We start from the raw sequence: 15,081 nt of genomic DNA, 5'->3' as shown, positions 1-15,081 counted from the left end.
AAAAATAAATGAATAAATAAATAAATAAATAAGTTAAAGAGTAAAAGGCGACGTTGTTTCTTTCTCTCTCTTTTAACTCTCATTGCAGTGTTTTTCCTAACCGTATTGCCATCTAATTCTCTCCAGTTTTCAGGCAATATCATGTTCACAGTGATGTGAATAAATGTTTAGTGACTTCTGTAAATAGAGTGACACAATTTTAGTGTTTCAGGGAACTATTCCCACCTACAAGACTCCCAAATAATAGGGGAGGGTTTTGTTTTTTTCTCAATCTTTTATTTAACTTTTTATGTATGTACATATGTATGTGCAAGTGTGTATACATGTTTTTAAGGTTATATAATTATATAAAAGAATGTTCTTGGCTTCAGCTGGTTGAATATATATTTCTGTGTTTAATAAATTTTTAAACTAGAAAATTATTTTTTTCTTAAATAAAAGAATTATATAAACTGGCACACTATTATATAGTTGTGGTTTCCAACCTGCTGTGCTAGACTTCTAACTAGCCATTAAACAATGAAACGATTTTCAAAAGGCTCACAGGCACCATATCTAGTGATTAAAAGAAATATCAAAGTGTATTTTGTTGTGGATAGAGCAATTTGGCTTAAGTTTTGACTGGTTATTGAACACATTAGGATTTCAGGAAGCATGGTTGGTATTTCCAACATTTACTGCTGTCACAGTATAGGTAGTTACAGTGCATGAATTAGCTAATTAACTAAATTATTGTGTGATGGACCTTGGACCTTGAGAATATAGTGACATCCAAACTCTGTGAGCCAGGAGAAAGTCCCCAACTACTTATTTATTTGCACATTCACCAACAATGGCAGTGAAAATGTTTAATGTTACAGTATTATTAGCACAGGTAAAATCTGAAATGATATTAAAATATAAAAAGTAGCCATAGCTCATAACAGTATGTAAACCTTTCAAACATTGGAATCCACAAAGAAAATAAGAAAATAAGTTCTTATAGAAAGAAAATAAGTTCACCATAACGAAAATATAAAATACCTGTGTACTGAAGTAACATAAAGACCATTCCATCATGGGATGCCAGGATTATCCTTAGCAATAATATCCTGGGTTACAAGTCCTGCAAAATTTTTAAAATTTTGAATAAACATATGTTTAATATTAGAGTGTGTAAATGTAATTTTCTTAAAGTTAATAAAGACATTGCAGATGATTTAACAGTTGTATAGAACTGGTAGTGAAAGAGTAACAATTATCTGTTTTCCTTTCCCTTTTTAAACTAACCTTCAGTCACCCAAAGAAGATAAAATAAATTAAGCAAAACTTCCAATCCAAATTCTTGACTTTGTCAAGACCCATCTTTTATTGAGAGAAACTTTTTGGCCCTTTTCACCTAATTTTGAACACTGAATGTTTTAAAATAATAACTGACATTATTCCATAATTGTTCATTACTTTAAATTGCTTACAATTGTATTTATGTATGTATATACATATACATTCACACAAGATCTATTAATTGTTCTTATCAAAAACATGATTTTTGGCTATTAAATTGATTCAATTACTTATTCAAGTTATTCAGCATCAAACTTATTCAGGTATTTCTCAAAATAATGGGAATCCAAATTGACACAGACAGCATTTTGTTTCCAAGAAAGTCACAGAATACTGGAGACTCATGCATAATTGCAGCATTTAGTAAAATGTTTTATAAAAGAATATCACTTATTGTACTGTTGGAGCACAGAGAAGAATCAAGGAACTATTTGAAAGCAAAGCAATACAGTCAGGGAACAGAAAGGATGTAACTAAAACCTAGAGATATGAGAGTACCTGATATGGTTTGGCTGTGTGTCCCCATGCAAATCTCACCTTGAATTGTAGTAATCCCCACGTGTCAAGGATTGGACCAGGTTGAGATCATTGAATCATGGGAGTGGTTTCCCTCATACTATTCTTGTTGGTCCTGTAGGTTGCAGAAGACAAGAATTAGGGTTTGAGAACCTTCACCTAGATTTCAGAGGATGTGTGGAAATGCCTGGAGCTCCAAGCAGAAATCTGGTGCAGGGGCAGAGTCCTCATGGAGAACCTCTGCTAGGGTAGTGTGGAAGGGAAATGTGGGATTGGAGCCCTAAACAGAGTTCCCACTGGGGCACCGCCTCGTGGAGCTGTGAAAAAAGGGCTGCATTCCTCCAGACTCCAGATTGGTAGATCCACTGGCAGCTTGCACTGTGCACCTGGAAAACCTGCAGACACCCAACGCTAGCCATGAAAGCAGCTGGAAGAGGGGCTGTACCCTGCAAAGCCAAGGGGTGGAGCTGCCCAAGGTCACGGGAGCTCACCTCTTGCATCAGTGTGTCCTGGATGTGAGACATGAGTTAAAGGGGATCATTTTGGAACTTTAAGGTTTAATGACTGTCCTATTGGATTTCAGACTTGGATGGGACCTGTAGCCCCTTTGTTTTGGCCAAATACTTTCATTTGGAATGGGTGTATTTACCCAATGCTTGTACCCCCATTGTATCTAGGAAGTAACTAACTTGCTTTTGATTTTACAGGCTCATAGGTGGAAGGGACTAACCTTGTCTCAAATGAGACTTTGGACTTGGACTTTTGGGTTAATATTGGAATGAGTTAAGACTTTGTGGGACTGTCAGAAGGGCATAATTGTGTTTTGAAATGTGAGAAAATGAGATTTGGAAAGACCATGGTGGAATGATATGGTATAGCTCTGTGTTCCTACCCAAATCTCACCTTGAATTGTAATAATCCCCATGTGTCAAGGGCGGGACCAGGTAGAATCCTGGTTGAATCACAGAAGTGGTTTCTCCCATATTATTCTCTTGATAGTGAGTGGGTTCTCAAGAGATCTGATGGTTTTATATCGGGCTTCTCTATTTGCTCGATTCTCATTCTTCTCTCTCCTGCCACCATACGAAGTAGGTCATGTTGCTTTCCCTTCCACCATGTTTGTAAGTTTCCTGAGGCCTCTCCAGCAATGCAGAACTGTTGAGTCAGTTAAACCTCTTTTCTTCATAAATTACCAAGTCTTTGGTATTTCTCCGTAGCCACATGAGAACAGACTAATACAGTATTCAAAATTCAAAAATTGCACATGAACACAGGCCTGGAAGAGATGTTTCAAATTTGTTCAGAAGGCAAAGAAACTGTTGGTCTTGAGTTAATTTACAAACATTATATTCTATGTGGAACAGCATGAAATAGTGATTAATTTTATTCAGATACTTGGATTAGTGCATTGTCATGAAGGAATGTAAAATATGGGAACATATACACATGTGTTATAATCTGTCCACCTAATCTTGGCTAATGGGTTTACTGTTTTTCTGTTAATAATTATTTGCTAATACAGTCATTCATCATTTAACAATGGGAATATCCGCTGAGAAATGCATGTTTAGGCGATTTTGTCATTGCTTGGACATTATAGAGTGTATTTACACAAATTTAGATGGTATAGCCTGCTGCACATGTAGGCTATATGGAGTGTAGTGTAGGTTTATAACCTAGAAGCAATAAGTTACAAACCTGTACAGCATGCTACAGTATTGAATACTGGAAGCAATTGTAACACAATGGTACATATTTATCTATGTAAAAATATCTAAGCATAGAAAAAGGTACAGTGAAAATACAGTGTCATAATCTTATGGGACCACTATCATATATTAAGTCTTTTGTTTACAAAAACATCATTATGCAGCACATGAGTATACATTTAATTATGTTTTGGGATTTAAATTGTCTTTAAGATGCCACAGGAGTCAAAGAATTTTAAATGGTCTTTTATTTTCCTTGGTAAAATGGAAACAGGAATATTTACTCACTGTAGAAAATGTATAATATTATATAAAATAGGAATCACCTGTAATTATACCATCCAGGAATACCTACACTTTGCATTTGGTTTATAATCATTCCTCCCCTTCCTCCTTCTTGTACATGCCCCTATGTGTAGACACATTATTTTTTTATTTAGCAAAATTATGATCTGATTGAAATGTGTTCTGCATCCTGATTTTTATACTGAATGTTATTTTTTCTATGATACTAATGATTCATTGGACCAGGCATATTAATATGCCAATATAGGATGCTAAATGGGAAATATTAATATTGGATATTCAGGATAGAAAGATGGCTCAGACATATGAGTAATGCAGAGATTAGAGGGAACAAGACATGAGATAGGAGGCTACAGAAGTAGTTACTTTGATAATTCATATGAAAGATAACGTGAGCCTGGATCCAAGTCAGTGGGAATAAAAAAAACAGGCTAAGGGAGATTCTAGAGGTTTTGGGGCTGTAGAACAGACGTGTTGTGTGTTTGCATGGTTAATTGAATAAGTGAACGTTAAGGAAAGAAACCAATCTAGAGTGACTTCGAGTTTTGAGCTTTGTGACTATTTAAAAAGTATAATGCTATTCTATACTGAGCTAAAAGGTACATGGAGAGAATCCAATTTAATCCATTCATTACAAATTATTGAGTTCTTCTATAGACCAGGATCTGTGCTAGGAATAGGGGATACAATTCTGGACAAAGTAGATATCTGCTGTTATATAAATTAGATGTCTGTAGCAGATAGATTTTTAAAATAATAATAAAAATAAAACAATGACGCCCATCATTCTACTATTCAAACAATTTTTAATGAGCATCTACACTGAGCTAGGCACTGTGTTAATTGCTGGGGATACTGTGGTGAGGAAATCAGTCATAGTCTTACCTTCATTAAGCCTGTAGCATAATGAGACATATAAGGATAGTCAAACAATTATAAAATTATATAAGTAAAATCTGTTCATGAAAACATGTCTTGACATAAATCATAGTGTATATAGAAAATTAAAATAGGGGATGTAAATTAGTGGGGTGACTAAAAGTTTCTCTATTGATGCTTATATTGGTTGAGTCCTAAATGGTGAACAGGAGTCATTGCCCTCCTGCATTCCAGGCAGAAGGACCAATAAATACAGAAAATCTGAAGCATAGAGAAGCATGACCCACTTCAGGAGCTGAAGGCAGTTTAGTGTGTTTAAGAATAGAGGTTGGGGCCGGGCGTGGTGGCTCACGCTTGTAACCTCAGCACTGTGGTAGTCCAAGGTGGGTAGATCACAAGGTCAGGAGTTCAAGGCCATCCTGGCCAATATGGTGAAACCCTGTCTCTACTAAAAATACAAAAATTAGCTGGGTGTGGTGGGACACACCTGTAGTCCCAGATGCTCAGGGGCTGAGGCAGAAGATTCGCTTGAACCTGGGAGTTGCAGTGAGCCGAGTTTGCGCCACTGCACTCCAGCCTGGGTGACATAGCACGACTCCATCTCAAAAAAAAAAAAAAAAAAAAAAAAAAAAAAAAGAATAGAGACTGGGAAAGCAAGAGAGAAAGGAGAAATCTAGAGAACACTTAGCTATATCATAGATATATGAAATTAGAACATAGAACATAGAAATTAGAACTCAAAGACTATGTTCCAGAATTTATATTTTGTTCACTGGGCACATGAAAACCACTGAAGTATTTTAGTTGTGGCGGTCAGGTTGAGGCCACAGTTGGATTTTTCTTTTGGAAAAAAAATTTAACCACAGTGGATTGGAGAGATACAAAGCAAGATGCTGATGCAGGAATATAGACATGACACAATGGTATCCTGGGCTTGAAGGTTTATCGTTGAAATGGAAATATGAGGGATTCAAATCAGTTTTGATATTTCAGAGGTAAAGTCAACAGAAATTTCTGATAGATTGAATGTGGAGGTTGAAAGAAGTCTGCTATCAAGGGTGAATCCTATTTATTTGACTTGGGTAATAGGCGGGGGTGCCATTTAATCCTCTGAGACAATGTAAGTTTTAGTTTTAGGTTTTATTGTTGTTTTTTGTTTTTGTTTTTTTGTTGGAGAAAGTGTTGGAGAAGATAAGTCATTTAGATTTGGACCTAGTGAACTTCAGGCATCATTACGATATCCAAATGGACTTGGTGAATGACAGTGGATACATGTAACTAAAACTTAGCATACAGGCCTTAGCTGAATGTAGAGATTTTGTAGTCATGAGCAAATGTTGGTAATTGAAACCACTGGTGTGGGTGTGAGTTTGTATGGGAAGATAACACATTCCTGTCTGGATATGTTGAATTTGAATTATCTCTGAAAAATTTAGATACGTTCATGGAAAAACATTAGTGATATATCTAATGACATTGTAGTCTGTGAAACAGAAAGTGGTAACCCTGCCAGGAGGTAGCAGAGATGGACTTTGAGCAGAATGATCATGTCCTTTTTTTGGTGTCTAGCTGCTGCAAGGAATCAAAAAGAGAGCAGGAAAAAATATGAGATGGCAGGGAGTGCTGGGTGCCCCACTGGTTGCTCTTCAGCTGCTCTCTGTGTGATTGTCACCTTTGATTAACCAAGTTGTTGTTGACTCCAAAGAGAAACTTCCTTAAACTGATTTTTTAAAAAACTTTTTTTCCTTCACTTCTTTCCTCTTCTTTAGCCCCTTCCCTTTCTCCTCCTTCTTCTCCTCCACCTCCACCTTCTACTTTTCTTCCTCTTCCTTCATCTCCTCCTCCTACACCTCTCCTTCCTCCTTCCCCTTCTTTTTCTCCCCTTTGCCATCAGTTTTGTCTAGTGAGAAAAAGTGCAATAGAGTAGCTGGCGTACCTCTTGGGTTACGAAAGCCCATATTGAGATAAATGACTCCAGGGACCCACATTTCTGGCACGTAGGGATGAGAAATTGAGCAGAGCAGTGAGGAGCATTATTAGCTGTGTGGCTTTGGAAAAGACTTTTATATGCTCTGATGTTCAGTTTTCTTATCTGTAAAATGGTAATACTTATAGTACCTAATAAAAGAGTCTTTCAGGTAGTTAAATGAGGTTAAGTTTGTAAAGCTTAATTAAATTGTAAATGCACAGAAAATTGTACTTATTAAACACTATATTTCTGTTTTGAATCTCAGGCCTTTGTAAGTTATTGTTCTAGATCAAAAATATTTGATAAAATATTTTTAAGTTATCCTTTAAGCATCTAGTCTATTTAAGGAACTACGATAATTGTAAGGGGTCTATAAAACACATATAGGATGACTTCTCTAATTCTAGTCAAATGTACAATCTAGACATCTACTCAGAAAGACATATCACTTTTTCCCAAAAGAAGCATTTTCAAAATAGTTCTATAAGGGAATGCATTTATTATTATTTTGCATTTATTATTTACTTCTGTTATAAATTACTGTTTTAATTATTTTAATAAATACCCAATAATATTTTGTTTGACCTTCTCCCTATAGTATTGTTCTCTGTGGCCTCCCTTATTAGGATTATATTGATTTTAGAATTGAATTATGTTTCAAATTATTAATATGCTAAGTGTATCAAATTTTCTCTTTAGAAAGAACAAACCACTTTGTAAACCTCAAGAAGTCAAGATTCTTGCTCAATTTTACAATGACTTTGCAAATATTTCAAGCATTGGTTTGATGTATTTCCAGAGCTCAAATCTGCAGTGTTCCACATGCACATACAAGATCCAGAGTCTCATATTAAAATCACTTACATATCCAGAAAGGTAAGAAAATTAAATTTTGATTTCAACATGTTATCTTTTAAACTTGAAAATATTGGTTTGTTAAGTAATGGTTTAAGAATTCATGTATTCAAATATCTGTTTATTGTGTATTTCAGACTATATTTTACATAAATATTAGAATCTCAAAAAGGTTTAAAGGTTTTTTTTGGCTTTAATAACATTTGTTTGGGAATCTCATTGTCTAATTAAAGAAAAAACACACACAATCATTTCATAGACACAATAAAGATAAAAAACAAGTAACACCTATGCCTGCCTTAGAAGTTTACCAGTAATTTCTTTCATATACATACATATTAACAGAGTGGTGAGAGTCCTTTTCCACAATTTTTTAGATGAGGGTCATTGTCTAAAACTCTCTAAGAAAACATATGGTGACAGAAGATAGACTTTATCGTGACTTCCAGCAATATCTTCTTTCTCTCAACTTCATTGCTGTTTACTTAGGAAGACAGAAAAGCCCACTTTCATCTGCTGTATGTAAGATCCTATGGATCACTTGAGATTCAACCCCAAGAATACACTGACAGGAGTGAGGTTCTCAGATGTTTACTATAACAGCGCGAGGAGAAGCTGACACTTTACGTTGCCGTTTTATAGTCATGTCTTGATTTGTCAGTATGTCACAAATATCTCCATTCCTATTAAAATGTAACACAATCCTGACGGTCACCATTTTCTTGAAGGCGATATGCTCTAGAAGTGTTTTTCTTATCACATTTAATATGCTCTTCTCAGTTCTACGTCCTCACAGAGGTTTTCCCACTGTCCTTGTTCCACATGGTATAGATGTACATGTTTGCTGTAGAAGAATCCTTATTTCCATTGGCAACACCCTGTGAAATCATTAAGAACTATTAAAAATCTCTTTTATAAGTTGGTCATCTGTCAATCTGCATGTATGAGTTGTCCAAACAGTAAGCATCAGCTGAGAGCCTATAGAAATGGGTGTGTAGATTGTTGGAAATCTCTCTTTTTTAGTTGACTGTGGGGTGCTTCCTCTTTATTTCTCTTTATATCCCTGTATTTATATATATTTATTTCCCAGTTATCTTCTTGTCAATGTTGAACATAGTACACAAGAACCTGTGGAGAGTAAAAATAAAAATAATAAATGATAATAATATACATTTAGATGAGGCCTGTATCAATAGAAGAGAGTTGGGAAGTCATTTTATAACTTTTGGTGTGATATTATTTAGTTACTGAAAAGTCAGTAAATCAGATGTTGTTAAAATGCAAAAATCTAAGAGTAATTGTATTGTTCTGTGCCTTTGATTGAAATACTTACAAAAACACCAAAATATCTGAACATTTTCGGCAGGAACATTAGCAACATCATTCCCTATGAAAGTACATACTGGGGAGGGATCATGCCTTGAAGGACCAGAGCTGTAAGATTTTCAATCTTCAACTAATCTCAGTATCTATTATTATCATTATTATTATTGCTTCTCATCACTCCGTCTTTTCCAAAACATCTCATACTTTTAATGGCAAAGGGCTACTGTATTTGGGGACTCCATTATCTGGTCATTACAACAGCATATACAGTTATGGAGTAGGCATCTTTTGCTGGATTTTTCTAGAGTTTCTATAAAACACTCTTACAGAGCAATTTTTACTCTATGATTCTGATAAAAATTCAAGTAGCATGCTGATTAAAATTCACATCTTAGGGAACTTGATGTTAAGAAGGTACTTCTTAGTACAGATAATGCAAATAATTGAGTTGATAGGTATTAAAATATATATCAAATATAAGTTTAAGTTAATATACTAATTATAGTATAAATATAAAATCTAAATTATAAGTATGTAAATTGGCCAAGCATGGTGGCTCATACCTGTAATCCCAGCATTTTCAGAGGCCAAGTTGGGAGGATCACTTGAAGCCAGGAGTTTGAGACCAACCTGGGCAACAAGGCGAAATCCCATCTCTACAAAAGATTTTAAAAATTAGCTATGCATGATGCTGTGTGTTTCTGTAGTCCCAGCTGCTAAGGAAGCTGAGGTGGGAAAATCACTTGAGCCTGGAGGTCGAGGCTGCAGTGAGCCATAATTGTGCCACTGCACTGTAGACTGAGCAACAGAGCAGGACACGGTCTCAAAAAAAAAAAACAAAAACAAAACACTATATATATATATATTATATATATATATATATATATATATCACTATATATATTTTATATATATATAAAATCTATTATCTATAATCTGTGACTATAGTTATATAATACACAATTATCATAATCTATAATTAAACCATTGACCAAGTAGGCTGACATTTTTGCTTATTTTCTTTAGGTTAGTTTATGTATTCATTTATCTATTCAATGTTGCTTCAATTTATTCTATTTTTTAATTATAATTTAAGTTCTGGGATACACATGCAGAACGTGCAGGTTTATTACATAAGTATACATGTACGATGGTGGTTTGCTGCACCCATCAACCTGTCATCTACATTAGGTATTTCTCCTAATGCTATCCCTTCCCTAGCTCCCCAAGCCCTGACTATTATTTTGAAGATACAAAGCCTCCACTACACATAAGAATGGAAATTATATTTGTAGTCCACTAAGGCTAGGCTGTAAAGGGGCCAGGAGTTTTGCATCATTGTAACAGGGGTTGTTGTCCCCTAGTTGCCTTATTAAAACCTTCTAAATGTAAAGTTGGAGTATAAATAGAGATGTCTAGAAGTTATAGTGCATGCTTTCTTCCTGGGATTTAAATGTAAAGAATTTATATTATCCAGGGATAAAGTTTTCTTCCTATGGTATCATAAATACAAGAGAATTTCCTTCTCAGTCCAGAGGCAGCACACATTGTAAATCTTGGCCAGACATCAGAAATTTAGCTAAAATATTTGCACATAAAACAACATGTAAGCTCAAGATGAGAAAGAGAAATTTAGTTCCATTCATGTGGACAGTAAAAAGAACAAAGGATAATCCACCCTCTGTGTACATGGGCAAATGCCAGGTCAGCTGCCACTTTCATCATTTAAGCAGAAGTGAACAGGAAAAAGACAACAAAACAACAACAAAATGAAGCCTAATGCAGCATAGCAATGCAAGAAGAAAAAGCATAACAATCAAGATTTAGAAATAAGGCTGACTTTTTAAAAGATTTATAACAAGAAACAGAAAAGTTCCATAAAGCATTGCTCAGTGTTCTCAATGGTATTTAAGAAAACAAAAATCCATATAAGAACTGATGAAGAGTGAGATGATGGGACAACTGATTGCAGTTAAAAGAAGGTTGACTGGGCGGGGGGGCAGAGCAAGATGGCTGAATAGGAACAGCTCCAGTCTCCAAATCCCAGCGCGACTGACACAGAAGACCGGTGATTTCTGCATTTTCAACTGAGGTACTGGGGTCATCTCACTGGGGAGTGCCGGACAATCGGTGCTGGTCAGCTGCTGCAGCCCAACCAGCGAGAGCTGAAGCAGGGCGAGGCATTGCCTCACCTGGGAAGCACAAGGGGGAAGGGAATTCCTTTTCCTAACCAGGGGAACTGAGACACACAACACCTGGAAAATTGGGTAACTCCCACCCCAATACTGCGCTGTAAGCAAACGGGCACACCAGGAGATTATACCCACAACTGTCCGGGAGGGTCGCACGGCCACGGAGCATCCCTCATTGCTAGCACAGCAGTCTGCAATCTAACCGCAAGGCAGCAGCGAGGCTGGGGGAGGGGTGCCCGCCATTGCTGAGGCTTAAGTAGGTAAATAAAGCCACTGGGAAGCTCGAACTGGGTGGAGCTCACAGCAGCTCAAGGAAACCTGCCTGTCTCTGTAGACTCCACCTCTGGGGACAGGGCACAGCTAAACAACAAAAGGGGAAGTAGCAGAGGCCTGCACAGATGCGAACGACTCTGTCTGACAGCTTTGAAGAGAGCAGCGGATCTCCTCCACACGGAGGTTGAGATCTGAGAACGGACAGACTGCCTGCTCAAGTGGGTCTCTTACCGCTGAGGAGCCTAACTGGGAGACATCCCCCACTAGGGGCAGTCTGACACCCCACACCTCACAGGGTGGAGTACACCCGAGAGGAAGCTTTCAAAGGAAGAATCAGACAGGTACACTCGCTGTTCAGCAATATTCTATCTTCGGCAACCTCTGCTGCTGATACCCAGGCAAACAGGGTCTGGAGTGGACCTCAAGCAATCTCCAACAGACCTACAGCTGAGGGTCCTGACTATTAGAAGGAAAACTATCAAACAGGAAGAACACCTATACCAAAACCCCATCAGTACGTCACCATCATCAAAGACCAGAGACAGATAAAACCACAAAGATGGGGAAGAAGCAGGGCAGAAAAGCTGGTAATTCAAAAAATAAGAGTGCATCTCCCCCTGCAAAGGAGTGCAGCTCATCTCCAGCAATGGATCAAAGCTGGTCAGAGAATGATTTTGAAGAGATGAGAGAAGGCTTCAGTCCATCAAACTTCTCAGAGCTAAAGGAGGAATTACGTACCCAGCGCAAAGAAACTAAAAATCTTGAAAAAAGAGTGGAAGAATTGATAGCTAGAATAATTAATGCAGAGAAGGTCATAAATGAAATGACAGAGATGAAAACCATGACAAGAAATACGTGACAAAAGCACAAGCTTCAGTAACCGACTCGATCAACTGGAAGAAAGAGTATCAGCGATTGAGGATCAAATGAATGAAGTGAAGCGAGAAGAGAAACCAAAAGAACAAAGAAGAAAAAGAAATGAACAAAGCCTGCAAGAAGTATGGGATTATGTAAAAAGACCAAATCTACGTCTGATTGGGGTGCCTGAAAGTGAGGGGGATAATGGAACCAAGTTGGAAAACACTCTTCAGGATATCATTCAGGAGAACTTCCCCAACCTAGTAGGGCAGGCCAACATTCAAATTCAGGAAATACAGAGAACACCACAAAGATACTCCTCCAGAAGAGCAACTCCAAGACACATAATGGCCAGATTCACCAAAGTTGAAATGAAGGAAACAATCTTAAGGGCAGCCAGAGAGAAAGGTCAGGTTACCCACAAAGGGAAGCCCATCAGACTAACAGCAAACCTCTCAGCAGAAACTCTACAAGCCAGAAGAGAGTGGGTGCCAATATTCAATATTCTTTAAGAAAAGAATTTTCAACCCAGAATTTCATATCCAGCCAAACTAAGTTTCATCAGTGAAGGAGAAATAAAATCCTTTACAGATAAGCAAATGCTTAGAGATTTTGTCACCACCAGGCCTGCCTTACAAGAGACCCTGAAGGAAGCCCTAAACATGGAAAGGAACAACCGGTACCAGCCATTGCAAAAACATGCCAAAATGTAAAGACCATCGAGGCTAGGAAGAAACTGCATCAACTAACGAGCAAAATCACCAGTTAATATCATAATGGCAGGATCAAGTTCACACATAACAATATTAACCTTAAATGTAAATGGACTCAATGCTCCAATTAAAAGACACAGACTGGCAAACTGGATAAAGAGTCAAGACCCATCAGTCTGCTGTATTCAGGAGACCCATCTCACATGCAGAGACATACATAGGCTCAAAATAAAGGGATAGAGGAAGATCTACCAAGCAAATGGAGAACAAAAAAAAAAGCAGGGGTGGCAATCCTAGTCTCTGATAAAATAGACTTTAAACCATCAAAGATCAAAAGAGACAAAGAAGGCCATTACATAATGGTAAAGGGATCAATTCAACAGGAAGAGCTAACTCTCCTAAATATATATGCACCCAATACAGGAGCACCCAGATTCATCAAGCAAGTCCTTAGAGACTTACAAAGAGACTTAGACTCCCATACAATAATAATGGGAGACTTCAACACTCCACTGTCAACATTAGACAGATCAACGAGACAGAAAGTTAACAAGGATATCCAGGAATTGAACTCATCTCTGCACCAAGCGGACCTAATAGACATCTATAGAACTCTCCACCCCAAATCAACAGAATATACATTCTTCTCAGCACCACATCACACTTATTCCAAAATTGACCACATAATTGGAAGTAAAGCACTCCTCAGCAAATGTCAAAGAAGAGAAATTATAACAAACTGTCTCTCAGACCACAGTGCAATCAAACTAGAACTCAGGACTAAGAAACTCAATCAAAACCACTCAACTACATGGAAACTGAACAACCTGCTCCTGAATGACTACGGGGTACATAACGAAATGAAAGCAGAAATAAATATGTTCTTTGAAACCAATGAGAACAAAGATACAACATACCAGAATCTCTAGGACACATTTAAAGCAATGTGTAGAGGGAAATTTATAGCACTAAATGCCCACAAGAGAAAGCAGGAAAGATCTAAAATTGACACTCTAACATCACAATTAAAAGAACTAGAGAGGCAAGAGCAACACATTCAAAAGCTAGCAGAAGGCAAGAAATAACTAAGATCAGAGCAGAACTGAAGGAGATAGAGACACAAAAACCCTCCAAAAAATCAATGAATCCAGGAGTTGGTTTTTCGAAAAGATCAACAAAATTGACAGACTGCTAGCAAGACTAATAAAGAAGAAAAGAGAGAGGAATCAAATAGGCTCAATAAAAAAATGATAAAGGCGGTATCACCACCGACCCCACAGAAATACAAACAACCATCAGAGAATACTATAAATGCCTCTACGCAAGTCAACTAGAAAATCTAGAAGAAATGGATAATTTCCTGGACACTTACACTCTCCCAAGACTAAACCAGGAAGAAGTTGAATCCCTGAATAGACCAATAGTAGGCTCTGATATTGAGGCAACAATTAATAGCCTACCAACCAAAAAAAGTCCAGGACCAGATGGATTCACAGCTGAATTCTACCAGAGGTACAAGGAGGAGCTGGTACCATTCCTTCTGAAACTATTCCAATCAATAGGAAAAGAGGGAATCCTCCCTAACTCATTTTATGAGGCCAACATCATCCTGATACCAAAGCCTGGCAGAGACACAACAAAAAAAGAGAATTTTAGACCAATATCCCTGATGAACATCGATGCAAAAATTCTCAATAAAATACTGGCAAACCGGATTCAGCAGCACATCAAAAAGCTTATCCACCATGATCAAGTGGGCTTCATCCCTGGGATGCAAGGCTGGTTCAACATTCACAAATCAATAAATGTAATCCAGCATATAAACAGAACCAAAGACAGAACCACATGATTATCTCAATAGATGCAGAAAAGGCTTTTGACAACATTCAACAGCCCTTCATGCTAAAAACGCTCAATAAATTCGGTATTGATGGAACGTACCTCAAAATAATAAGAGCTCTTTATGACAAACCCACAGCTAATATCATACTGAATGGGCAAAAACTGGAAAAATTCCCTTTGAAAACTGGCACAAGACAGGGATGCCCTCTCTCACCACTCCTATTCAACATAGTGTTGGAAGTTCTGGCTAGGGCAATCAGGCAAGAGAAAGAAATCAAGGGTATCCAGTTAGGAAAAGAAGAAGTCAAATTGTCCCTGTTT

General features: G+C 37.3%; 1 protein-coding gene across 1 annotated transcript in view; it reads left to right on the top strand.

Moving 5' to 3' along the window:
- LIPI (lipase I) overlaps window positions 1-15,081 on the top strand; it is a 117,881-nt gene that overhangs the window by 51,403 nt on the left and 51,397 nt on the right. Inside the window, exon 10 of the mRNA XM_033234139.1 lies at window positions 7,402-7,578. Within this exon, the coding sequence (XP_033090030.1) occupies window positions 7,402-7,578 (177 nt within the window). The remainder of the gene's footprint in view (window positions 1-7,401; window positions 7,579-15,081) is intronic.

This window comes from Trachypithecus francoisi, unplaced genomic scaffold, assembly GCF_009764315.1.
Source record: "Trachypithecus francoisi isolate TF-2019V2 unplaced genomic scaffold, Tfra_2.0 Lachesis_group14, whole genome shotgun sequence".
Taxonomy (NCBI): Eukaryota; Metazoa; Chordata; class Mammalia; order Primates; family Cercopithecidae; genus Trachypithecus; species Trachypithecus francoisi.
This window is presented reverse-complemented; position numbering and strand designations above follow the sequence as displayed.